This window comes from Mustela erminea, chromosome 7 (assembly GCF_009829155.1).
Source record: "Mustela erminea isolate mMusErm1 chromosome 7, mMusErm1.Pri, whole genome shotgun sequence".
NCBI lineage: Eukaryota > Metazoa > Chordata > Mammalia > Carnivora > Mustelidae > Mustela > Mustela erminea.
In genome coordinates, this window is record NC_045620.1 from 58,577,588 (window position 1) to 58,603,750 (window position 26,163).

At 38.0% G+C, this 26,163-nt stretch overlaps 1 protein-coding gene across 2 annotated transcripts in view; it reads right to left on the reverse strand.

The window, feature by feature from the left end:
* Positions 1 to 5,695: 5,695 nt before the first annotated feature.
* The window catches only part of SLC9A2 (solute carrier family 9 member A2), a 95,780-nt gene continuing 75,312 nt past the window's right edge, over positions 5,696 to 26,163 (reverse strand). For both annotated transcript variants that reach the window (XM_032351705.1, XM_032351704.1), the window contains 5 exons: positions 21,200 to 21,361; positions 12,678 to 12,774; positions 10,246 to 10,377; positions 8,907 to 8,997; positions 5,696 to 7,365 (listed from right to left, as the gene is read on the reverse strand). In XM_032351705.1, the coding sequence (XP_032207596.1) occupies positions 6,995 to 7,365; positions 8,907 to 8,997; positions 10,246 to 10,377; positions 12,678 to 12,774; positions 21,200 to 21,361 (853 nt within the window). In that variant the 3' untranslated portion in view covers positions 5,696 to 6,994. The remainder of the gene's footprint in view (positions 7,366 to 8,906; positions 8,998 to 10,245; positions 10,378 to 12,677; positions 12,775 to 21,199; positions 21,362 to 26,163) is intronic.

A 26,163-nucleotide genomic window follows, 5' to 3' on the forward strand; every position in this document is an offset into this window, starting at 1 on the left:
GTATTTAGGTTGAGCCACATGAAATTGCTACTTTTCTAGGTCAAAATTACCTGCAATTTCACATAGTTCAACTTAATAGTATATGGAATCTTATTTTAAGGGCATTGAACTTGCCTCAAAAGTTTATAAAGAATATGGCATCCTTTCAGCATTTTACCAGCCCCAACTGCTAAGTTTTGTGAATGAGCCTCAGGGTTTTGGGTTCTAGAAGATTTTGGAGGGATGGTATACCTCTGCCCTCATGTCCAGAGAGAGGTGAGCAGAAATCAGAAAGGGAGTGGGGCATGTTTGGCCAGGGCAGTAACATTGGCAAGGCTCCAAAACCCAAGTGTGTGAGTCAAAAGTTAAGCCTGCAGCAAACAGAAGGGGCAAGAATCAATGGTTCTGGCTTCATAGTAGAGTCACCTGATGCCCAGAGCCTGCCCTAGACCTCTAGAACCAGACTCCAGAGTGCCTCAGAGGTGAGAGTCCCTGAGTTAGATCGTGAAGTAGTTCATGGACCATGCTCAGGAGTGAGCTTTTATTCCCACAGCTGAGGGGGAGCCACTGAAGAATTCATGCTGGTGAATGCTCCGTGGACTTGATGTTAAAGATCCCTAGAGGGCAGTCATCCAAGGGGGATGGGAGGGAGGAGTCACGGGCACTGAGGGAATCAGGTAGGGCACGAAATCTGAAAGGCCTAGGGACCGTCAGCTTATGACCTCCGGGGAGGCACTGGATGGCAGAGCTTAGACAAGGTTAGCTAGTAATGAGTGTTGAGACATTCTGCCCCGTCCTCTGTTAGCTGTAAGAGAACATGTGTGGGCAATTATGAGAGACTGTTCCCTGCATGTCCTGAATATTAGGAGACGTCTTTTCTGTGGGACACTTTTATAAGAAGTTTAGACACCTGTGGGGGAGCCCTGGGGGAGTCAATCCGCTTAGGGGAAATTTCCAGCTTTGGGGCACCTGCTAGAAGGGATAGCTTTTTATTTGGAATGTACAGTAAAAGCCAGCATGGTGATTTCCCATGTCCTATTCCCTCTGGAAACCTTAGCCTTCCAGAAGTCTCTGAAATAAGATTCCCACAGATCTAGCCAGGATGATGTATAATGTAGCTCTTCTCAGAACAGCGTGATGGACTGAGAAAAATTGTTTTTCTGTCCTAAAATTGTATTTTCCCAAAGAACTTTGCCATTTATGTAGTAATAATTTTCTTTAATAATACAGTCCCCTTAAAATTATAACAAAGTGTTATCATTTATTCTGAGTGTAATTTATAGGAGCTGTTGCTGCATCCTGACTGTATATGTAAAGTCAGGGTCCTGAAGCACTGGGAAATGTTAACCTCCAGTTAGGCTAAAACGCATCCTAATAATAAGAACAACAAGCATTTGGCTTTTCAAACCATATGCTAATACCAAATGTATACATAATCTGAAATTTATTGCACATCTTTGGCAAGCAAATTGTTTTAAGATGACATCTCATCAGTAGGATTTATTTTTACTTAATCAGATACACAAATACTAACTTATTTTAACACAATATTTTACGATAGATTTCTCATTTCTCCCCAACAGATCACCTAAACTCACCACTTCACAGACAGCTGTGTACGAACACAATATAGACAATTTCTGTTTTCCTGATTCAGTACATTGTAAGAGATAATGCTGATTTTAATTTGGAATTGGATACTCTCAAACAGCTTGCACTGTTCCTCAAGGGAAAAAGATAATTATAAACATTAAGGAAGGAGGTGTTAATTATTACCCATAATTACATAGCATAAACTATAACATCAAAGTGGACTAAGGACCTTGTTCGAATAAAAAAATTATATTTTGATCAGCCTTGTTGTAAACTATACTACATCCTGATAAGTAAAAATCCGTTTTGTTTTTTTTTTCCAAAGCATACACTGTGGAGGGAAAAATAGTTGCAATTTACAACATTGAATAGGAGATGACCTTTCTTTAGGCTTAAAGAATCTCTTCTATTTTGAATCACTGGGACTCAGGTGCTTACCCAGACTGAGAATTTTTTGTGTGTGTGGGATAGCTTACCCATCTAAACCTATCTGAGTTTGCCTAATGAAACTGAAACCACATGAACTCTCCGGAATGAACCTGATGTAATAAACGCGTTTGCTGCTGACTATGGGGCCTGGCCCTCAGATCTGAGTGCACATGAATGGGTACATGACCCGGGCTTGCCCTGGTCTGTCCTGTGGGCTGGGCTGGAACCTAGGTCCTGGCATCGTAAGCCAACTTCTGACAGTGCCAGGTGGTCATGACATGGAGAAGAGCGAGCATTTTCTCCTGGTCACCTTCAGAGCACCTTCACTGTGCCATCTTCTAGGAATGAACAAAACAAGAAAGTATGTCAAGTTGTAACGCTTTCAAACTCATTCTCCAGCTAAAGGTAAGGACTTGAACTGAATGCCCGACAGGGGTACATAATTATGGTAGCAAATACAGTAAACCTTGTTGAGTAGGTGCCAAAAACTATATGTTAGTGAAAACCTAAAAATTTGATGTGTTGGTACAGAATCCTGCATAATCTTGTAAATTTTACCATAAATCTGGTAAGACAGTTGATGGCATCCACCTAATTTGTCTTGCTTGAGTTGGCTTGGGAAGGCAGCATGAATATTCCAAGGCATGCATTATTTTTGAACACTTTACAAGGGTCTGTTTACGTAGAGAAAATTAATGGACCAGTTATAATCATCATTTGAGTTTCTTTAACACAGTTAACAATGTTATCCCTGTTTTGAGATATGATGCATATTTGAAGCTAAAGCAACTCAAATTTGTAATACTCTTAAATTCTTACCTTTCACAAATTCCAGGTATCATGATCCCATTTTAGCACACATGAAAATGGTTTTGATATATAAATGCAAAAATCGAAATTGGGGTGCTGTCCTGATTTCTTGTGATGCATTATTTTATCCATAGTGATTAAATATCTTTATCTTTATTCCATTAAATGTTTCCACTTCATACTGATTCAACACTTAGATTTTTGTACATTTCACAGAAACCAAGAGAAATTCTTTGTTGGTATACATACATAAAATTTCTGTTTGGCAAGCATAATTACCAAATACACAGCCCTCATTTAAATTGCAAATTTTTTTACCACTTGTAGTGATGACGGGACCCAGTGAAATTAAAAAGGAGGGAGAAGAAAAACATTTGCATATTTAATTCAGGGTGTTTTGTTGGCATTCTGTCTACTGGACAGGGCACTTCCATACCACACAGATCCCCATGAAACATCTGTAACATGAAACCCCTGAAGTCGGTTCTCAGCCATTCAAAATCATCAATATGCTATGCAGATCAAAAATTTGATAATCCATTGGCAGCAGATACATTAATTCTAGACAAAGAAACACCTATTTCTCTGATGAGACAGGTAAGAGACTGACCGGTATTTCTTGACTATTTTTAGAGGTAGTAAAATAGAATTTTCTTTGAAAAAATTGTAGGAAGTTAGAAGACAGAAGGGATCAAAAAACTATGTACCATTGCAACATTAAAGAAGATGTTCAAAACTAACCATGTGGGTGCTTAGGCCGCACATCTGCAGGGGGTGACCACGTTTGAGGGGGTCAGCCACATGTGGAGTGAATGACATTGGAAAAAATCTAAAGGAGGGTGTCTTTTCTCTTGAACAAAGTGCTATGGTCACAGCCAGGCAGCAGTTACCCCGATGGGAGTTCTCTCTGCCTTACAAGCAGATTCAAGAAAGGGCCTGGTTAAGATATTGGATATAAAGTACCAGCAAGCTACACATTTTGCTCTGAAAGTTACACACACACACACACACACACACACACACTCTCTCTCTCTCTCTCTCTCTTTCTCAGATCATCTGACAGTTGAGTCCTGAGCATTCCTCGTTCATCTTAACAAAGGGAATCAACATACAATGTTCAGGCTTGGGCAGATAATGCCAACACCTACTTCAACCAAAGAAATCTCTTTAATCACTCTTTGGAGAGGAAAGTAAGTGTGAACTTCAAACTAACAATATTACAGTTCTTACATTTTTTTATAAAATGCCAGTTTTAACATAAACATGATTTGGGCAGTACGACAAGTGGAAAACATACTGAGACATGTAATAAATAACTTCTCTATGCTCTTTATATAAATAAACACTCCCCTCTCCCATTACAAAGCTTAGTAAACGCTAAAGGGAATTTTGTTCCAGATATTCTGGGAGCTTGTACACAAAACGCACATTTTTTTAAACTTTTGAACTTTGGAGCCAATTTCTAGTTGTTCACTAACTGTCCTGTTCCCAAAAGTCAGCCCGTAGCATTACAGGTAAAGAAATAAGCCTAGACTTTGCATTTATAGGTAGTTTAAGTCAAATTTGTTACAACAAATACCAAAGTCCCATCAAAATTCTATAGTCACACTGGAACTTTGGTTGGATCAAGTATTACTTGAATTAGGGGAGTCATTTACAAAGGGTTGGGGATTTTCTGTAGTACAGGAAATTTGGACTTTTGATATTTAAAGGGTTTCATATTTTCTCCTATAATGTCTAGAACTTAATAATTTTATTAGGAAAAAAAGAAAGTATAGAGAAAAAACAAAATGAAGTCAAATTTATTTTTCACTGCTTTTGTCATCTAACAAATAAGAAAATTAAACTGATAATAAGATGACATAAGTGCTCCTTTTTTTTTTAATTCATACAGTGTCAACCAAATTCTTTATGACTTTTAATCAGTGCAAGCTGAATTTGGTCTACCTGCTTAACAAGAAGAAATTCAATAAAAACTTTCATGTTTTCTCCTTTGGTTCCAGAAAATTACAATATCTATTATAATATTATAATATTTATTGTTCTAGGATACCAGAAAAAATCAGGAAATGTATTTTTAAGGTCAATTTCCACTTTAAACTTTCTTTTCATTAAGTTCTAAAAATTTACTCTTGGCATTCTCAAAAATATATATCCCATCTCTTGATGAATCACATTCCTATAATAAAATTCTAAGTTAAAAGTCAGTTTTAATTTCTTTTCAGGAGGAAATAGATATATTACATATATTTATTTATATAAATATTTTCATTTAAAATTAAGATACTTGGCACAGAGTCCTAAGCTTACAGTTTTCAAATGGTGTCTGTCCTGCCTTCACTGATCAACATGGAAGAGTTTGGGAAGGAAATTGTGCTCTGCATACACTTGTACCTTGTATGTTTATCTTTCCCTCTTCCTCACTCCCAATGTAGCAGTATCCCAAGACTGTCGAAGATAAGAGAAAGGGTAGATTTATTTCTCCACATTGGTGAGGTTAAAGGGAGAGGATAGGAGAAACAGCCCTGGGGATTTCTGGGTATAGTCTAATTCATTAATGTTTTCCTACTAACAATACTGTGGTCGTTTGTATCCTTGGTTGCATCTCCAGTGCACAACCAGGGGACTGTATGCATGGCCTCACTTGTATTTAAACCCAGACATTTAGAGTCTTGTTCCAGTCCAGTTTTTGTTTTTGTTTTTAAGATTAAATTTATTTGACACACAGAGAGAGAGACAGCGAGAGAGGGAACAGAAGCAGGGGTAGAGGGAGAGCCAAGCAGGGAGCCCGATGTGGGGCTCGATTCCAGGACCCTGGGATCATGACATGAGCTGAAGGCGAATGCTTAATGACTGAGCCACCCAGGCATCCCTCCAGTTCAGTTTTAAAGAGGATTTTTTTCGGGTAGGAAAAAAAGGCCAATAAAATCTACAGTTTAAAATGGAAATTCAAATATTAATCTTTAATGATTATATTCCACTTCTTGTCTTTCTGCTGTACTTTTAAAAAGTACTCAGATGAGTAGCATCCATTTTTATATAAAGAATTTGAGTCACTACTTTATTGAGGGGCAAAAAGATAAATTATAGAGTAGTGCAAAAAAGAAAAAAAATACAACTCCTATATTCTCCAAAGTGCTTTCTGAATAAATTTCAAAATCTGAACGCTCACCAATTTGTTAAACGTTGGAATACTGTCTCTATAAACTGCTTGGAGCCTCTGATCTGTTTTCAAAGTTCTAGAATGTTCTACAGAAAAATTCTATAGCAGGTAGTCATAGATGGACATGAAAGGGAATCTCCTGCATCCTCCTCCCAGTATTGCACAATGTAAAACCTGCCAACAAGTTGTAAGCGGCTGCCTTGTCTCCCCACGTACACCATAAGGCCCACACTGGAACTTCATCCAAAGCTGCCACCAAGTCTGTCATACACCGTGTCATGCACACAGCCTTTCTCTTTGCACCATTCAAACACACACAAGAGATGGAATCTCTAGGTCACCCTCAAACATCCGGTAGCATGAGGAACAAATTAAATCCAGCTGACTCATTGTTTCACGGGCATCTGCATTCTGGGAGCCAGGCCTTCTCATCTGCCCAAATATTCTGACTGCCTCCCCAGTCTGAGTTCACCAAGCATCCCTTCTCCATGCTGTGCTCTTCCTTTACCACTGCTCATCAGCTCAGGATGGGAAAACACCTTGGCTCTGAGCAGATGGTCCACCGTCCTCCCGGAGCTGCCCTTTACACCTTGGAAAGGTGTAGAGTATTTTTAACGCCCTTCGCTTACAAACTGATTACAGATATACATAGGTTTTCATAAATAAAATCTGAGGCATATATGTATATATTAAAATTTTCACCAACATGGGTGTGTTAAAAACTTCAAGTTCTGTCATTCAAGTTCAATAAAGGCACACAATTTTTTTCTTTAGGCTTGCGAAGAATATAAGTGCTAGTGAGAAGTCATAAAAGGCATTTTATGGGGCTTTTTTTCTTTGATTTTCCTCTTCTTGGGTTAAGCATTCATCCCGTCGGTCAATGGTGTGACTCTACTACCCAATGAAAGTATTTAGATGCATGGAGGGTATTAAATGGATCCCACTGTTGTGTCAGGTTTCAGAGTAACGAACCCTAGCTGCACCGGGTCAGTCATCCCAGTTCTGCTTTGGCCATTTCCATTAAGGCTTCTCACTTCCAAATCGGGCTTTCCGGTTGCCAGGTTCTGATGCCCTTCGGACCAGCCTGGGTGGTGGCTTGGGTAGGACGCCTTCAGTCCCACTGTCTTCCTTCACGGGGCCAAACTGGCCTTTGGAGAGAAGGGGCTGCCGTAGCATGCCTGGGGTCTGGGTGCCCCCCTCTTTGCTGTGTGGAGTTGGGGGGGCACAAGGCTGCCCCTGTCCGGAATCAACGTCTACCTCGTTCTTCCATTCCATCTTATAGGGCTGGGGGCCTTTCTTTGAGAACTGTTCTGGCAAGAAGCGCCTTGCTCGGGGCTGCAGATTGAGGACGGTGGTCCCAACATCTGTGTCCGAGTCACTGCTGTTACCGCCTACCGCAGAACAGAAGAAGGACAACGTAGACAAGTGTGTCAGAGAGAAGGGATTGGAAGTGACTCAGCAATGCATGAGCGGGTCCAGCACCTGCTGTGCCCTCAGGCCTTGGGGGCTGGGCGGGGGGGATGGTGGATCAGAGGGCTCACTACCTCTAGCCCACAGACCTGGGCATAACACACAGTCTCTGTGGGCATTCATGTTGAATGTGCACACCCACACTGAAGGGCTTAATGTGTGCCAGGCAACTGTCATGATAAGCTCTTTTAAATGCATTTACCTATTCAGTCCTCATAATCACCCATTTGCCAGGGCAAGTAACTGGAGTTCAGGAGATTAGTAAGCAGTGGAGCTGGCTCTCAAAGTGAGACTCTCGGGTGACAACCGCTGTGCTCCCACCTGCCCCATCAGAACAACCCCAGGAGGGCTTTGCTCCGTGTCTGGCACACAGAAAGCAGACCAGCAATTAGCTGCTATTCTGAAAATTCGTCTCTTGATCTGGAATCTCAGAGACAACCTTCTTTCTCTCCTTTATGTTTGCATAAAAGAGCCGAAATACCAATGCACACTTTCCAAACAGGGGGAAGACACGTGATCAGAATTAGCTGGTTGTCAAAATTCAGGTCCTAGAGAACTGTGGGGAGGACAGCAGATGGGAGCTGAGATTCTCCGGACGAAAGAGTGTTTTGGTGGATGAGTGCTGCCTGGCCTCCCTTCTCATTTCTCATCTCACCTGTCACCACCAGGTTAGACATTAGACTTTCCTCTTCTTGGTTAATTAAATAAACAACCAAAAATAAAAGGGGGCTACCCTTATCCTACATTTTAATAACATGGTATCCTAATATACTGCTCCTGGGGTTCACAGAAAATAGCTTGGCGTCTACATAAAGATTATCATTAAATAAAGAGATATTTAGGGATGCCTGGGTGGCTCAGTTGGTTGGACGACTGCCTTCGGCTCAGGTCATGATCCCGGAGTCCCGGGATCGAGTCCCGCATCGGGCTCCCAGCTCCACGGGGAGTCTGCTTCTCTCTCTGACCTTCTCCTCACTCATGCTCTCTCTCACTGTCTCTCTCTCAAATAAATAAATAAAATCTTTTTAAAAATAAATAAATAAAAAATAAAGAGATATTTAGACTTTATATGTCAAAGCTTTAACGATTTGGGGCAGAAGTAAAATTTATGGCTCCCTTTATGAAAATTATAAAAATTTAAATATACCTTTGCAAATTTACAAATTTATAAATTATTTCTGTTTACCTGTTCACTGATCACAGGTGACAGCACTTGCTTTTGCTATATCCAACAGAATCATTATGGTACATTATGGTAAATAATGGACTCAGTTATTTATAATGTGTACAGAAGCTCCATCCAAAAAGCTCATGATGCTAATAATAAGTCACCATATTATTATTTTAGACATGCAAATCATTAAGCTCATTGTCCTTCATGAAGAAAAAGGAAGAGGAGATTCTCTATTTTATGAACATTAGTTAATAAATTTACTCATTCTGCTCCAACTAAATTCATTACCTGCATTAGAAATATTCTTTTTCTTTTGCAGCTTTTCTGGAAGCTTTGTATTTTTTGGTAAGGATAAGTATCGAGAGGTTGAAGTGGAAGCCTGTGGAAAACATGGAAAATCTTACTTAGACTCTACAGTTGCCATTTATTGTGTACCAGAAATTCAAAATCTTATATCAAACCCTGATGTTAAAAATTAAATTTGTACTTCTCTATTCCAAAATCACTTTGTGAGGGGCTGTGGGGATGGTGAATAAAGTTCCAAGTAATAATTATTTCACTTCAAACAACTAACCCTCTTCTAAAAATAAAATAGAAATCAGTGTCAAATAAATAAATAAAATCTTTAAAAAAAATGAAAGTAAAGTGGGACCATAGAAATAAGAATAATGAAATAATAAGGAAAACCATCAAGTCTTCTTAAAGAGAAGCTACAGACACACTTATTTATAAGACTATTACTAAAAAAAAATGTAGAACCTACATATATGGAAAGAAAATATATGAAAAATGTAGCATATTTAAGTTTTAATTACTTTAGTAAGTCTTGAAAATGATAGAATGAAAAGTATTACCAGAGCTGATTAGCTGACAATTCCAATGCCACAATCTCTCTTTCTTTAACTTAATCAGTGCTTCCACATTTTCACATTAAAAAAAAAAAAGATAATCTTCTTGTTCACATATTACCATTTTGGTCTCTGATGACCCAATAGTGAATATTATTAAAAATGAGATGTGATTCTAAAACTAATGCAACACTGTGTGTCAATTATACTCAAAAAAAAAATGCTAAGATGCAGTGTCTGCTTTGTGAAATCAATCAATCATAATGTCATTTAAAAATGATTTTCCTTATTTGTTGACAGTGCCCTGGGCCAAATGAAAAGGTGGACACTTGCACCCCTAGCTGCTGTGATTCTGCAGTTTCAGCACAAGCGGCTTGCAACCTCTCCCTGAGGAGATCAAATAGGACTTTCCAAATGTGGCTTGGTCCAGCCATGCTGCTTAAATTTGTAATTTGATTGACCCTTTCCTGTCCTCCCCTTCTTCCTCCTTAAGCACTCACTGCCACTAAGCTAACAGATAACACATTCCATTGCTGGGCCCACGCAAAGGTAGCCTTGTCTGTTTCATTCACCCACAAGTGCCTACAACAGTGCCTGGAACACAATAGGTGTTCTAGAAACATCTAGAAAAACTTCACACAATTAACTCCATCCCAGAATTCCTGTGAATCAACCCTCAGCAGGCCATTCTGTCAGTAGGACCTCCAGAACAGCAGTTGGTTGGTTCTACTCTTGGAAGCCTTCCTCATCCCAGACAAATGGTAACAAACAACAGTTACCCTGCGCTCCTGGTTCAAGCTGTTGTCTTTCCTGATACTCTCTCGCAAACTGTGCCTCCGTCGGATTAGAATCTCCTTGGCCTGTCGCTCGCTTGTGTCAGCCGTCAGATTGTGTCTGTTATAGGACAAAGTCTGAAATGAAAACACAGGAGACATTTTACAAGAAAAACAGATTGCTACCCCAGAGATTCCAAAACGTTACTAGGTTGCTTTGACTTTGCACCTGAGTGAGGCACTTAATGAATGTGCAGAGCAGAAAAATAAATAAATAAAAAGCACAAGAGTTAACAGACATGGGGGAAAAAAGTTAACATTTGTTCAAAATTTGAAAGCTCTTGTCCTCTAATAAAAGTTTGTAAGCTATTTTTCACTGAGAAGTGTGATTTTCATACATCAGAAGAATGATGGAATTCATCAAGTACTTCTGTCTACCTTGAACTACTTTGTATCTATGTAGCCATCATTAACAGCTGGGGAAAGAACACAATTCATTTTTATACATTCTCTATTGAATAGGAATTACTGGTATAAAGACAAACCACTTTGGGCCACTTGGTGGTGCCATGTCCTTTTGATTAACTTCCGAACCCTTCTTTTCAACCAAGTTGTCAAACTGAAAAAGCTGCTGCTAGAATTAGGAATAACCATGTGCTGGTATTTAGAGCAGTAAAATTTCTAGACCAGGGCTGTGCATGGCATGCATTTTTAGTTTTATAAGTTTCCTAAAATGAATTGCAATTAGGCATCAAGTTCAATTTCTGGTAGAATAAATATGTATTTCTTGGAAATATCCCTGTGTCCTGAACTATATTAAATCTTGAAGAAACTGTGAAAGGGACAGAAAATAAGGCTTAAAACCTGCCTTGAGAAATGTGTTCGCTAGTTGGACATCAAAGGCTAACATAATAATATAAATCCTGAAATGCTAAAACTGTGTGGCATGGGATGAGCTCCAAGTGCTATCCCATTGAAAGGGCTGGGAATAATATGGAGGTTTTGAGGAAACCTGAAAACTCGCAGGATATGGAGCAGCTGACAGGAAGCCGTGGCTGTTCCAAGTGGAGACGGAGAAGAGAGGAACAGGCCAAGGAAGGAAGACAGAACTTGGATATTTGGGGGACGGGAGGGAGATGTAAGGGTGGCCACAGCAGAACTCGGAATCAGAGATCCCAAATTCTGAAATAAGAGTTTAGCCTATAAGCCATAACTGTTGTTTGTTTCATTTTAAGTAGGAGAATGCTGCCATTAAACATGCTGTGGGGAAAAAGGCAGAGCAAGAGTAATGAGTGATGGATTGAGGACAGTCTTTGGGGAGACCAGCAAGAAAGTACAGAAATGACCCCAACATGAGTGAGGAAGTCTCCTGACAGACTATGTGGACTGTGTGACACCTAACCCCAACACTGTATCTTAATTTATTCATCTATAAAATGGAAATAAGAGTAACACCTTTGGAGGATTGAGTTAATACATGTTGCAATGGGGGATGGCCAACTGTATGTATTCTCGAAATGTTAGCTCTATTATTAGCCAATTGGTAGAATGAAGTGTTAGTAATAGAGCAGCAGGGGCACCTGGGTAGCTCAGTCAGTTAAGCAGCTGCCTTTGGCTTAGGCCATGATCTCGGGGTCCTGGATCGAGGCCCTCATAGGATTCCCTGCTCAGGGAGGGAGTCTGTCTCTCCCTCTTCCTCTGCCCCAAGCTTGTGCTCTCCCTTTATCTCTCTCTCTGTCTCTCAAATAAATAAATAAAATCTTTATAAAAAAGAAAACAATGGAACAGCAATGAAAGAAGTCACTTGAGAGATACATTAAAGGAAGAAACTATAGCACTTAATGAAAAGCAAGGAAGATTAAATACATTTTAACAAGTTTTCTTTAAGCTGTAAGCTTTCTGTAAGTTATAAAGCTATTTCATTAAAAAAAATTAAAAGAGAGCCACAATTAGTTAACTCAGATGCTTTTATCTCCAAATCCATAGAAGCAGAACTCCTGGCAGACTCTTATCCTTTCCCCCATAGTGTCTGAGAGGGAGTGGTCCCTTAACAGGCTAGGACTCTCAGAGAAGAGAAGATGCCTGGTGTGGGACATGCAAAACGGTTGGCGTCATTGTTGGGCGATCTCCGCTACAACTGAGTAGCAGACAATAGGAAGCATATTTTTTAGCCAAAGGCAAGGAGATATTTTTCTAAATAAATATTCCTGGGTGCCTGGATGGGTCAATGGGTTAAGCCTTTGCCTTTGGCTCAGGTAATGATCTCAGGGTCCTGGGATCGAGTCCCACATCGGGCTCTCTGCTCAGTAGGGAGCCTGCCACCCCTCTCTCTCTGCCTGCCTCTCTGCCTAATTGTGATCTATCTCTCTCTGTTAAATAAATAAATAAAATCTTCAAAATACATATATATATATATATATATAATAGATTATTCTTACTCGCTGACGGATTTGATAGAGATTTCTGGATAATATTTCTCGAATTTCATCCATTTCACCAGGTGTGAGCTTCCTTATTTTTTCTTCACGACAATCACTGTGAAAAGTTAGAAAAAGAATATCATTTACCATGCAACAAACATTGGAATCCTAAATTTTCCTTTTTGGAGATACGGTATCAGTATCGTTTAAGAAGAATATAATTTAAGATTAAGAATCTTAGCTAAAGAATATACTTAGGGAGTATTGAATATTTTAAAATAACTCCAAACTCTAAAACTTTTCAGTATCAAAATTATTCAAATTGAGTTTAATCATGCCCAAGTTTTCAGTCTGTTCACGCAATTATTTTTTTCTGCACAAGTATTTTTTAAGGAAGAAAAACTGTAGTAGCTTATAATGCAATCATTTTATTATTTTTAATACTCCTTAAGATGGTAATACACAATTGGGTTTTGTTCCAACAGAAACTTAATTACCTACATTTTGCTATTAAGGCCTACTCTTTTAAACACTTCATTAAAAATATCTGTGAAGACACCATTTATAAAAAGGTAGGTATATACATTCAATCATCATTATTCAAGGATTTCATATTTGCAAAGTCAAAGTCACCTACTTGCTAAAATTTATTTATAAACACAGTGCCAGTACTCATAACAAAGTGGGGGAAAATTTGAGTTCCACAACACACAGGTTCTTAGATGAACAGGCTGAACATGGTGATGTTCTGCCTTCTTGTCTCAGCTCCTGTACTGTAAACAAATGTCCTTTCCATGGTCTATTTCATGACACATTTTTCACACTGTTGTGCTTTGTTTGGTGACTTCACTGCTTAAAATGGCCCTGAAGTGTAGGCCTGAAGTGCTGTCGAACATTCCCGAGCATAAGAAAGCTATAATGTGCCTTCCAGAGAAAAGTCATGTCAGATGAGTTTTGTTCAAGCATGAGCTGTGGTGCTTTTGGCCATAAGTGGAGTGTTAATGAAACTATATATATACACACACATATATATATAGTGTGTGTATATAAATATATACACACACACACACTATGTATATGTATATATGTATACATATATGATACATATATATATACACACATATATATATAGTGTATATATAGTGTATATATACACTATATATATATGTGTGTATATATATATGTATCAGGGTATGTCTTTAATGAAAATATACATAAAACAAATTATGTATCAGCTGGTTGAGAAAATGTCTTCAGGGCCAGAGGCTCATAAGGAGCTAAACCTGCATTTCTCCTAGGAGCAAGTGTTTGGTATTTGCAAATCCTCATTCATGGCAATTTTACAGAACATAACTACTGCCAACAGTGAGAAACAACTGTATTTATACAGTTCTATTCTAACTGCTTCAAAAAGGCTTTGAGGGGACCTACAAAAATATATAGTACAATAAAATACATAGATAGGAAAAATTAAAGCTGAGAAGGTTAAATATACATTAATGCAGGTCTTAAGGAAGATGGGCTAGGGACATACCAATTGAAGAGCACAGTTCTCTTACTTTTTGTTTTAGAGCAAACTTGTTACTGAAAAACAAGTATAATATTAATTACCTACGTCCAAAGAGTAATGGAGAAACATAAAGGAATGAACACAGAAATCTCAGGCTTCAGCAGAACAGACTTGCCTAACTATAAATGATTCTTTTTTGCCTCAACCTCAATTGCACGGATGAGTTTTTAGGACGCATCTTCTTAGATGGAGGCATTGTTGTTTGGACAGCTGTCCAGGTTTCTAATAGGGTTTTTTGATCAGCTAAGTTAATTCTCAGAATTTTAGAAGGACTTAGAAGGTCAAGAGATAACCAACTTTTCGAGATCTAATATTCTGGTTTTATCCAACAAATGTTTGTATAACTCTAGCAATAAGTGCACAACTACCTCCCTTGTTTATACTTAAAATATATTTTACTGGAATATAATTCAAAAGAGAAAAGTACATGAATCTTACATGTAGGCTCAATGAACTATCACAAAGTGAATGTACTTGTATAAACGCAACCAAAGTGAAAACACAGAACATGAACTAAAACCCCAGAAACTACATCATATTCTGCCCCCCCAACCATCTCTACTTCCCTGCTCTTTGACCAAACAACCACCATCCTAACGAGCTGACAGAATAGTTGTATCTGAATTTGAACTCTATATAAATGGAGTCTTACCTAGATAAATGGAGAGTATCTACTACTACAATAGGTAGCCTCATTTCTTTATTTATTTATCTGTGTAGGTATATATTTATTTTTTAGAGTAGGTAATCATTTAAATTCAGCTTCTTTTGTTTAGCATCGTGTTAGAGATTCCTCTGTGTTATCCCATGTAGCTGTGCTTTGTTCATTTTATTCATTTATGATATCCCATTACATGACCATATAACAATTTATCCATTTTTCCATTGAGGGGTATTTGCCCTATTTCTGAATTTTGGCTACGAGAAATAATGCTTTATGAGTATTCTCATATACATATTTTGGAACACATATGATTATTGGCCATTTGGATATCCTATTTTGTAAACTGCCTAAACAAGTCTCTTGTCCATTTTCCCATGGGACTATCTTTTTTTTTTTTTTTAGACCTTTCTCAGTTTTCTGTGAGGCAAGTATCTTCTTCTATTTTATGGTTTGCCTTCTCATTCCTTTAATGAAGTATTTTCCTATCACAACAGTAACAGGATATTCTCTCATATAATTTTGTATATGAGATATATAATATATTTTATATATGAGATATATAATATATATGAAATTTTATATATGAGATATATAATATATATGAAATATATAATTTATATTTATAAATTATATTTGAGATATATAATATATATTATATATGAGATAAAATACATAATATATATATATAATATAATATAATTCTCTCATATAATAAAAGTTTTATTGTTTCCCCACTCCCATGCATACCTATGATACTCCTTGGCTTGATATAATGTGAAGTTGTGTTCAATTCCACTTAATCTCTATATGGATCTTTAACTGACCCAGGGCCATTATTTTAAGGCCATCTTTTCCCTACAGATTTGTGCTATAAACTTTGACATTAATAATTATCCATATATGTGTGGGTCTCTTCCAAACTCATACTTTGTTCCACTGGTCTATTTGTCATTTTATCTTTGTTCAGTATCCCATTGTCTCAGTCACAGGAGCTTTACAGAAAGTCTTGCTACCTAATAGTATAAATCCTCCAAATTTGTTCTTCAGCTTTGAAGACAATTTTTGTCTTGGTTAATTTGGGCCCTTTACATTTCCACAGAAATTTTAGGACCAGACTGTCTAATGACACATTGCAATTTTCAATGAAATTGCTTTGAATCCATACATCAATTTGAGAAGAATTGAAAATCTTATAATATTGAGTCTTTCTTTTTATTCATATAGTCTTTATCTGTTTTGGACTTTCTATAAAGAGGCTTTACACATATTTGCTAAATTACATTTTGATGTTTGATATTGATGTATGATATATATATATATATATTTTTTTTTAAATCAGGAATAGAGGGGCACCTGGCTGGCTCAGCTGGTTAAGGGTCCAATTTGATCTTGGCTCAAGGCATGATCTCAGTGTTGTGAGATAGAGCCCTGGGTCAGGCTCTGAGCTCAGTGCAGAGTCTGCTTGTCCCACTCCCTCTGCTCCTCCCCCTGCTTGCGCACGCACTCTCTCTCTCATAAATAAAAAAATAAAATACTTTTTTTAAAAACAAGAATAGATATCGAATTTTATTATATAATTTTTCTGCCTCGATTATAGATAAATAATGACCCTTGATTTCTCTTCTCTTATTCTGTAAAAGTGGCAAACAACTGATTGATTTTTTACTTTTAAGCCACCATTATATTCCTGGACTAAGTCAAAATTATTCTGATATATATCTTTTAACAGATCTCTGGATTGGGTTTGCTAATATTATGTTTGGAATTTTTACAGAAATATTAAGTCTATAATTTTATTTCTGTATAAGTGTCTTTATCAGGTTTAAGATCAAAATTGTGCTAGTCCCATAAGGCAATTTGGGAAGATTTCCATCTTTCCTTACTTTCTGAAGAAGTCTGTGCAAGATTTGTTTTATCTCCTCCTTAAATGTTTGGTAGAATTTACAAATAAAGCCATATGGCCTTAGGGGTTACTTTGTGGAAACAATTTCAATTATAGATTTATTAACTTAATACTTGAGTACTATTCAGATTTTCTGGCTTTTATGGGTTTAATTTATCGTTCCTTTTCCTAAGTTTAAGAATGGATTATTGATTTTCAGCCTGACTTTTTTTTTTTTTTTGACATTAAGTGTTAAAAAAAATTTTTTTTCATTAAATGTTAAAAAAAAAATCTCCCTTTAAACAATGTTTTACACATGTTTTCATATGTCATACTTTTCAAAATATTTTCTGATTTACATCATAATTTATTTGATTTAGTTTTCATTTAACTTCTAAGTAAAGGGATATTTGACTTTTTATACTGTTTTAGATTTTATTTTGTTTTTGATTCCTTTCTGGTAAGGGAAATATCATGTGTGAAACTTTTAAAGATTTGGTTGTTTATTATGTGGTGGAAATCTTCTATATCTTTACTGAAAGTTTGTCTGCTTGTACTGTCAGTTTCTAGGAGAAGAGCTATACAATTATCCACTATGATTATGAGTTTGTGTATTTCTACTTATGGCTCTGCTGAGTTTGGTTTTATATATTTTGAGGTTATGTTATTATTTGTATGCTAATTTAGACTTTTCTATCTACTTTTAGAATTGAGCCTTTTATCGTTATGAAATGAATCTCTTTATGCCTAGCAATATTTTCCTATAAAGTTTACATTTTATGAAAATAATTACACAAACTTTCTATTGTTTAGTGCTTCAACAAGATACCTTTTTATCAGCCTTTCACCTGTAAACGTTCTGTACCCTGAGATAAAAGCACTAGGTCTTATAAGCAGCATCTAGTGAGTTGTATATTTTCATCCATTCTGATCACCCATCTTTTTAAATGGGATAAATTTATATTTAATATAATTACCTTTGCATTTAAAGCTATCATCTTACTATCTGCATTCCATTTGTTCTATTCTATACTTGCTTTTTCTACTCTGTTGCCTTTTTAAATTTTATTTTATTTGGATGTTTTATTTCCCTGGTCTGTTAGCTTGTTACATTCTTTTACTGTTTTTTCAGGGGTTATGTGGGATTACAACATTAGAATACAACAACACCAGTCACCTCCCTCCAATTTATAAGCTATTTTTGTTGTTAATTTTAATTCTATTTACACTCAAAACCCCACATATATTATTATTTTATGCAATTACTATTCATTTAGGTTTTATAAATATTTATCTTTTCCATTATTTTAATCTCTTCCTTAATCTCAAAGCTTCTAGGTGATTCTTCCTTCTGTCTGAAACATTTTATCATTCAATGTAGTATGATGGCTTTTTATCTATCTAAAAATATTTTTATTCTACCTTTTTTTTAAAAGAATATTAGCAGGATATGGACCCCTAAGTCATCAGTCACTTTCTTTCAGAATTTGGAGGATGCCAATGGTTTCCATGGCTTTTGTTGAAAAATAAGTTGTCAGGTATGTTTTTTTTTTTTTTCTCTTTTGAAGAAAATAGGTCTCTTTTTTCATCTGATTATGTTTAAAATTTTATTTTTGTGTTTTTGACTTGTAGAAATTTTACTAGCTTTTGGTTTTGGTTTTCTTCTTACTTAATCTGCTTGGGGCTTGTCATAGTTCATGTCTTTTATCTGTTTGGGAAAAAGCTCAATCATTATCTCTTAAAATACTATTTCTACTAATTTATCTCTCATTTCCTTTCAGAACATTTCATAATATCCCATATATTTCTTACTTTGTCTCCCATATTTTCCATATTGTCTTTTTCACTATATGCTTCATTCTGATTATTCCTTCTGTCCCATCTTCCAATCAATCAATTCTCTCTACAGCTGTGTCAATCTTTTACACTATCAAATGAGATCCCAAATTCAGTTAATTTTTAGCTCATATATTCCATTTAGGTATTTTATTTATATCATCTCCATGACAATGTCAAAATTGTTGATGCCATTTTCCATCCCTAAACATACTTTTAATTTTAAAGTCCCTAACTCAACTATCTGAAACCCACTTGTGTGTCTGTTACTACTGTTTTTGTTGATCTTTTTCTCAAAGATTCCAATAGCATTTCCTTATCTACTTATATGTTTTTGATTGGTTGCTAGACATTATATATGAAAAATCATGGAGATAGTTTAAGACTCTTTATAATCTTATTTTCCTCCAGAGAAGATTTAAGTTTTTTTCTCTCAGTCAGCTGGGATAAAAGTAATATCGATCTCAGATGATTTAAACAATCATGGATTGAGATAATTCTAGGTCAGACTTCTTTCCTTTGAGGGTTAAGGTATAGAATCCTAAAGTAACAACCTACAGCTGAGCACAAGAGCTCTTCTTTCTTGGTAGGTCCTAAATTCCAATTTTATTCTCAAAGACCAATCAGTCTATCAAAACTTCTGTTTTAGCCTTTTAGACTCTTAGATCATTTCTCTGTGATCCAGGGGGAAAAGGGCACCAAATGCCAGTTCCATCTTCTTGGACTTCCCTTTTCTGTTGACTCTAAGCCAAGAAATTCCTCATCGTCCTGGTACTTTGCAGCTTTAAAGCAAATTTATAAAATATATATATATATATGTATTTTTTTTTAAAGATTTCATTTATTTATTTGACAGACAGAGATCACAAGTAGGCAGAGAGGCAGGCAGAGAGAGAGAAGGAAAGCAGGGTCCCCGCTGAGCAGAGAGCCCGATGTGAGGCTCAATCCCAGGACCCTGAGACCACGACCCAAGCCGAAGGCAGGTCTAACCCACTGAGCCACCTAGGTGCCCCTATAAAATATATTTTGTTCTTTTTTTCCTAGTTGTTTTCCTAGGATAGTCTGTCTAGAACACTTAGTCCATTACTGACAGAAATACAATTCTTTATTACCTCTCTTTTTGCTTCTAATTTCCCTTAAAGAAAACATTTCAGGAGATGTGGAATGGTCAATATGGTATTCATTTATCTAACTGTGCAGCTGACCATTAATTCTGCTACTCACTTCCATAAACTTTACCTTTGCTCTGCTTATTACCAGTTTCTAAATGAAGTATAAATAGGAAGTAAAACTAAGATTTTTTTTCTCCTGTGATCACAAAGACATTGACTCTCTTTTGTGAAGCTGAATAATTGAATTATCCCTTGCTACAACTGCAAACAGAATAGTGCATAAGAAAGATCGTTAACTTGTAAAGTTAGAGGGAAACAAAGATCAAGTCTAGTCCCATTTTCCACTTGGAAGAAACTCGATCTCAGGAAAACAGATGAACCAGCTTAAGGTCACAGGGTGAATTATGGCAGGGTGGGACTATAAATCAGTCACTCTGCTCACACCACTACTGTTTTTGGGCAGTATAATGCCTGTACTTCCAAGCCCTCCTGACCATGTTTCTTTTTCTTCTGGATCGTGTAAACTCCTATATTTTTAATAGGGGATTTACAGTCTTAGTAAAAAGCCTAGTTTATATGGTTGGGTGTGATTTGGAATTTCATGTCTCATTTCGGCTCTCCCACAGATCGTATTTTAATTAGGTGACATGTATTTTAAAGGTACTTCAAGCTCATCGGTGAAAGAAGAAATCAGCAGAACCAGTAATTTCTGTCATTTTATGGTAGGGAAGGATGATGTTTACATGGTAAAAAGACCTATGGTTAACTGAGCAGTTACTCTCCTGCTATAGATTTGCTCTAGAATTTTGGATAAGTCACTTTACTACCCTGAATCTTCATTTCCTCATTTTTAAAACTAGGGAGACAGAAAAAACAATGACTCCCAATCCTGACTGCATACTGGAAAAAGCTGAAGAACTTAGAAAGAAAATATACGCATACCTGGGCCTTACCCCCAGAGATTTGGGGTTTATTGCTGTGGGCAGGGCCTGGACATCTGTATTACTTAAATGCTCCTAATATATTTTTAATGTACACCCTCAGTTGGGAACCGCTGTACCAGGTGATCACGACTGTTCTTTGCAAGCCTTCAACTATGACTAAATAAATAATCTATGAGGAAACAGCTATATAATTACATGCATACTTACAATCATACACCTTAAGATATTCCATTTCAAAATGCTTGCTGAGGAGGCACTTTGCCAAAGCAATGAATTACCACAAGAAAATATAACAAAGGTATAATTGCTCTAAACATGACAAGGTATTTTCTGGCCAGCCAATTGTAAAATAACACAACATGATGGGACCTGATGTAACATAACAGAAGGTACATTTCTAGGCTTCACTTTTTAACCAGAATCTCATCCTTCTGGGAGGTCTAGGGAGTAGAGGAAATTTGTTACCGTGACTTCTTTCAAAAAACTATAAAGACGCACTTAGTAGTACTTTTATTTGCAAGACCGTACTTACTTCAAAGATGCAAAAGAAGGAACCGTACTTATCATCCCCGTCTCTGCCATCTCGATGGCGTGTTTTATTTCAAGCTTTTTATATAAAGACACAATGCTTGACTTGGGTTGGTTTTCGCGAATCAAAAGCTTCCGCAGGTATTTGTCATCGAACTTCTTAAACCTGGAAATAAAGAAAATCCAAGCTTCAATTAATTAGTACTACATTGACCAACCCTCCCCCCCCAAAAAATCCCAAACACAAGCCTGTTTTTACCATCATTTCTACCACACTCAGGAAAAAATTGAGTAGCCATGTTTTGCTTGTCTGATTAATATTTATTTTTACATGTGCATACCTGGATATATGTGTATATAAAATATATGTATATATAAATGTTACTTTTGGTACATTTTTGTATAGAGCCATGATATACATACATCTAATATCTACTAGTTATAGATTAAAATGTGTATATTTTTAACATTTGTAATTTTCCTGCTTTTCCTTTCAGCGACACTACTCAAAAGTATTAATATTTGGGGCGCCTGGGTGGCTCAGTTGTTAAGCGTCTGCCTTTGACTCAGGTCATGATCCCAGAGTCCTGGAGTTGAGCCCCACATTGGGCTCTCTGCCCAGCAGGAAACCTGTTTATTCCTCTCCCACTACCCCCTGCTTGTGTCCCCCCTTTCGCTATCTGTCAAATAAATAAATAAAATCTTAAAAAAAAAAGTGTTAATACTTCCTCCAATTCCTCTTTCTCTGTTTTTCTTTAAAACATTCACTGCTTTTGCCCCCAAAACTCTGCTGAAGCTACTCGTATTGAGGTCATCAGTGACCCCAGAATATAAATCCAATGGCCAATCATTAGTCGTCACCTTTCCTGACCTCTTCTGCTTAACACATGGTCTTCTAGAAAAAAACACACCCTTGGGTCCCCTCCTACCTCTTTCTTAACCATGGTCTTTATCTTCTTTCTGGCCTGTTGATGTAGGACCCAGGGTTCCCTCTTGGTCCTCTTTACCTCCGCTTGCTCTGAGGCCATCTTGCCCAGTCTCCTGATTTTAATGGCATTTCTATGCCACCACTCCCACATTTGTGTCTCCTGCTCCAGTCTCACCCTAAGCCCTGGAAAGGGCTATTCAACTGCCTAGTCAAGTCCTAAGCCAGTATCCACTTAGATATCTAGTTGTCAAATTTGATGTTCCCAGATTGAACGCACTTTCTCCTACAGTCTTCACCATTTCAGTTAATGACCACTCTACCAGGCCAAAACCCCTGATGTCAACTTTGATTCTTCTCCTTTTCTCACATTCCATGTTAAGGCCTGAATTGTGTCCCCCTAAAAATTCACAGATTGAAGTGATCACCCCTAAGACCTCAGAATGTTATTTGGAGACAGGGTCTTTACGTGTCAATTAAGTTAAAATGAGATCATGAGGGCGGGTCTCAATCCAATATGACTGGCGTCTCTGTGACTAAAGCAAATTTGGACACAGACAGTAAAGAGGCAGGAAGGAGGCCAGCTGCAAGCCAAAGAGAGAGGCCTGTACAGATGCTTCCCCTTGTGGCCCCCAGAAAGAGCCAAATCTGCTGACACTTTGATCTTGGACTTCTAGTCCCCAGGACTGTGAGAAAATAAATTTCTGTTGTTTAAACCACACAGTCTGCACTACTTTGTTATAGCAACTCTAGCAAACTCATAATCCATTATCTACTCTGTTGGCAATTTCTGTTGGTTCCACCATCAAAACACAAACCCAACCCAACCAGGCCTCACCACTTCTACACTCCTATCTCTTGGATCTACCCTGGTCCAAGACATCATCATCTCTCAAGCAGATTCTTGCAATAGGCACCAACTGGTCTCCCTGCTTCCACCACTGCATTCCTACAGACTACCCTTGACACAGAAGCCGAGTGATCTGGATAAAATACAAGTCAAACCATGTAAAACTCTGTGTCTCCCTTGACTAAATGCACAATGACCTAGGGGGCCCTCCATAATTTGGAGCTGCATCTCCTAGCACTGTTCTCATGTCCAGCCTCACTGGTGTCCTTTCTGTCCTGGAAACTTGCCAGCTCTGCTCCCACCCATGCGCCTTTAGACCCAGTATTCCTTCCACCATGAACACTCCCCCACACACCTGCATGGCTCAGTTGCAGACCCTCCTTTAAGTCCTTCCTCAGGAGTCATTTATCAGAAAAGCTTTTCCCTTCCAACCCATTAGAACCACATGCCATCTCTCACCCCCTGAACTTCCTATTCTACCTGCTACACATATTTTTTGCCATAGCAGTTATCATTTTCAAATATGCTATATAATTCCTCTTACTTTCTGTCCCCTACCACTAAAATGATACATATGGGCAGAGATTTGTTTTGTTTTGTTTTCCATTTTTGTCCTTTACCACCAATGCCTGGCATGCTGTAAGCACAGACAGTGGAATGGATCATTTGGTCTCAATTCCTCCCTCTATCCACACCCTCTGCCCTATTACTTGGCCATGTCCTTACACCATGGCCTAGGTGACCTGTGCTATCTTGTTTCCTGTCACTGGCCTTAATAATGTTCCCTGCTCTGGTCAGTGGGCTGTAGCAGACATAACAACTGGGTCAGCGGCTTAAAATGGGCTTGTACTAAGAATTACCTCTTTGGTTTCCACAATTACCATGAGAAGGATATGACTGGAGTGACTCAGTCCCAGGACAAAGGTGAATGCCACATGATGTAGAGTTCAATCCCTCCAGTCACACCAGAGAAGGCCAGCTGGGATCAGCTGACAAAACCAACCAACGCCCTGAAGCATAAGCCAGCCCAGTCCACAGCAGCCCAGCAAAGCCCAGAGCCTGGACTCCCAGACTCATGACTCATGTGCTTTAATAACGTGACTGTTGTTTGAGCAGCTGAGTAAAAGGGTGGTTTGTTATGTAACATTATTATGCCAATAGGTAAGCAAAATTGCATGCAATGAATATTTGTTGAGAAAGAAAGAAATGCATTACAGTGATTACCATAAGCCCAAGGAGGTTTATAGGTACACCTGTGCTACTACGATAGGAACAATGTGAACCCACATTCTTGGTACTGGCCCTTTGTTCTACACTGGAGGGCAATAAATAATTAAGGGGTCATCCTTTTCACTGGCTACTGCATGTAACAGGGACCAAGTTTTTTTTCTATGTTTATTCTAAATTTCATGTGAGGCTCATTGGGCTAGGACTCCTGGCCACAACACATCTTTTTAAACTTTGGTTACTCTTATTATTATTTTAGCTTTTCACTAGAGAGAAACAAAAGGGAGAATAAGCATTAAGGGCAAAGGCATCTGATTTAACATAGGAACTGTGTGCTTTCTTTGTTTTATTTTCACACCTTTCAGTTCTCTGCCAACCTACACCTAGGTGCGCTCTCTCGCCGTCATTAGACTCCTTTTACCAAGTCTGAGAAACTTCCCTCCTCAAAGGTTTAAAACTTGCCTTTTCTCAAAGGATCAGCTGCCTCACAAATTCTCTGGCAAGATGACTAGAAATCCACAGCCTTAAGAATTCCAGAGGAAATGGAAAGATACCCAACATACCTAAACCAGTCCACTTCTTTATATATGATCTTTAGTAACATCAACAATTAGGTACATACCAGAGATAGGATCTGAGCAGAGCTGATTTTGAGAATGATCTGCGTCAGCACCAAATTCCTCCATACCTACACACACTTCCCTGCTCTACCTGTGACATCCAGTACACTTGACAAATCCAGGGAATTATGCTGAAATTTACCTGAAGACTGTCATGCACGGAAATATACAGGGATTGAAAGAAAGACATACACTGCAGTGGAAAACTGGAGACACGGAGCTATAGTACCTTTCAGACATGAAATCAGAGTTGGCTCTGCCATCTTTAGTATTTATAGTCTAATTAGCCTGGCAGCCTGTAGATGTTGGCCTGGAACAGACTCATGTACACCAGAGACAGAGTATCTCTGCCTGAAAGAAAGGATGCAGCCAGACTTTCTCTGATATTCCTTTACCTGAGGTTCCAGACCAAATCTCCATGACCACAGCGTCCACCACTTCCTCCTAACACTGCCCCAGGGATGCTGGCCTGATTCCGGCTCACGTCTTTGTCCCCATTTGGGAGGCAGAGGCGTGGTATACATCCTTACACTAATTTCCCCTTTGGAAAAGAACCAACTGTCCTGGGTGATGACTTTCTCCTGCCCCTCCAGGGAAAGACATGGAATGCTGGAGGAGTGAGAAAAGTGATCAAGTGGTCAGGTGCAAAGGGAGGAGGCAGGTGGAAAACAGACCTGGCTGAGAAAAACAACAACAACAACAAAACAGAGGAAGAGAAGCAGAAAAGTCTGAATTGCTGGCTTGGCAAAGACAAGGATCCGTCTTTGTTAGGAAGGTCCCAGGCACATAAAGCAGGTTAGTGCGTAGAAAGTCACAGCACCGATGGGTAGGGTTCTCTCACCTACCCCCTGCCTGCAAAAATGTGACTCCTGCCCAAGACAAATGGTCATTTTCCCCCCATATTTTAACAATGGAGATTTTAGTTTGCTTTAGTACTTTGTGCCCCCTCATAGTTAACTCTCCATACAAATAAACTATTTTTTCTTTGCTTACAGAGTAAGGCTCTGTCTATGAGGCTTTTCTCCACTAGCGACCAGTGTGGTCAGGTTTGTCAAGGGTGTTTTAGCACTTAGAGTCTCTGTAACTCATCTTACTACTTAATGACAGCACTCACTCACTCACACACACACCCATTTGCTGTGTGACTGTTTTGTTGCCTTTATTATATTGCAAAATTTTAAAGTCCTGAGTTCATGGTTTATACTTCTGCTATAATCCAGTATCCTGTCAGAACATGTGAACAAACAATAAGCACTCAAAAACTCCCTGATGTTAAATTACATAAATTGGCAGCTTGGTTAACTTCATGTAAATTAGCAGGGGGTGGGGGAGGGCTTCTATTACAA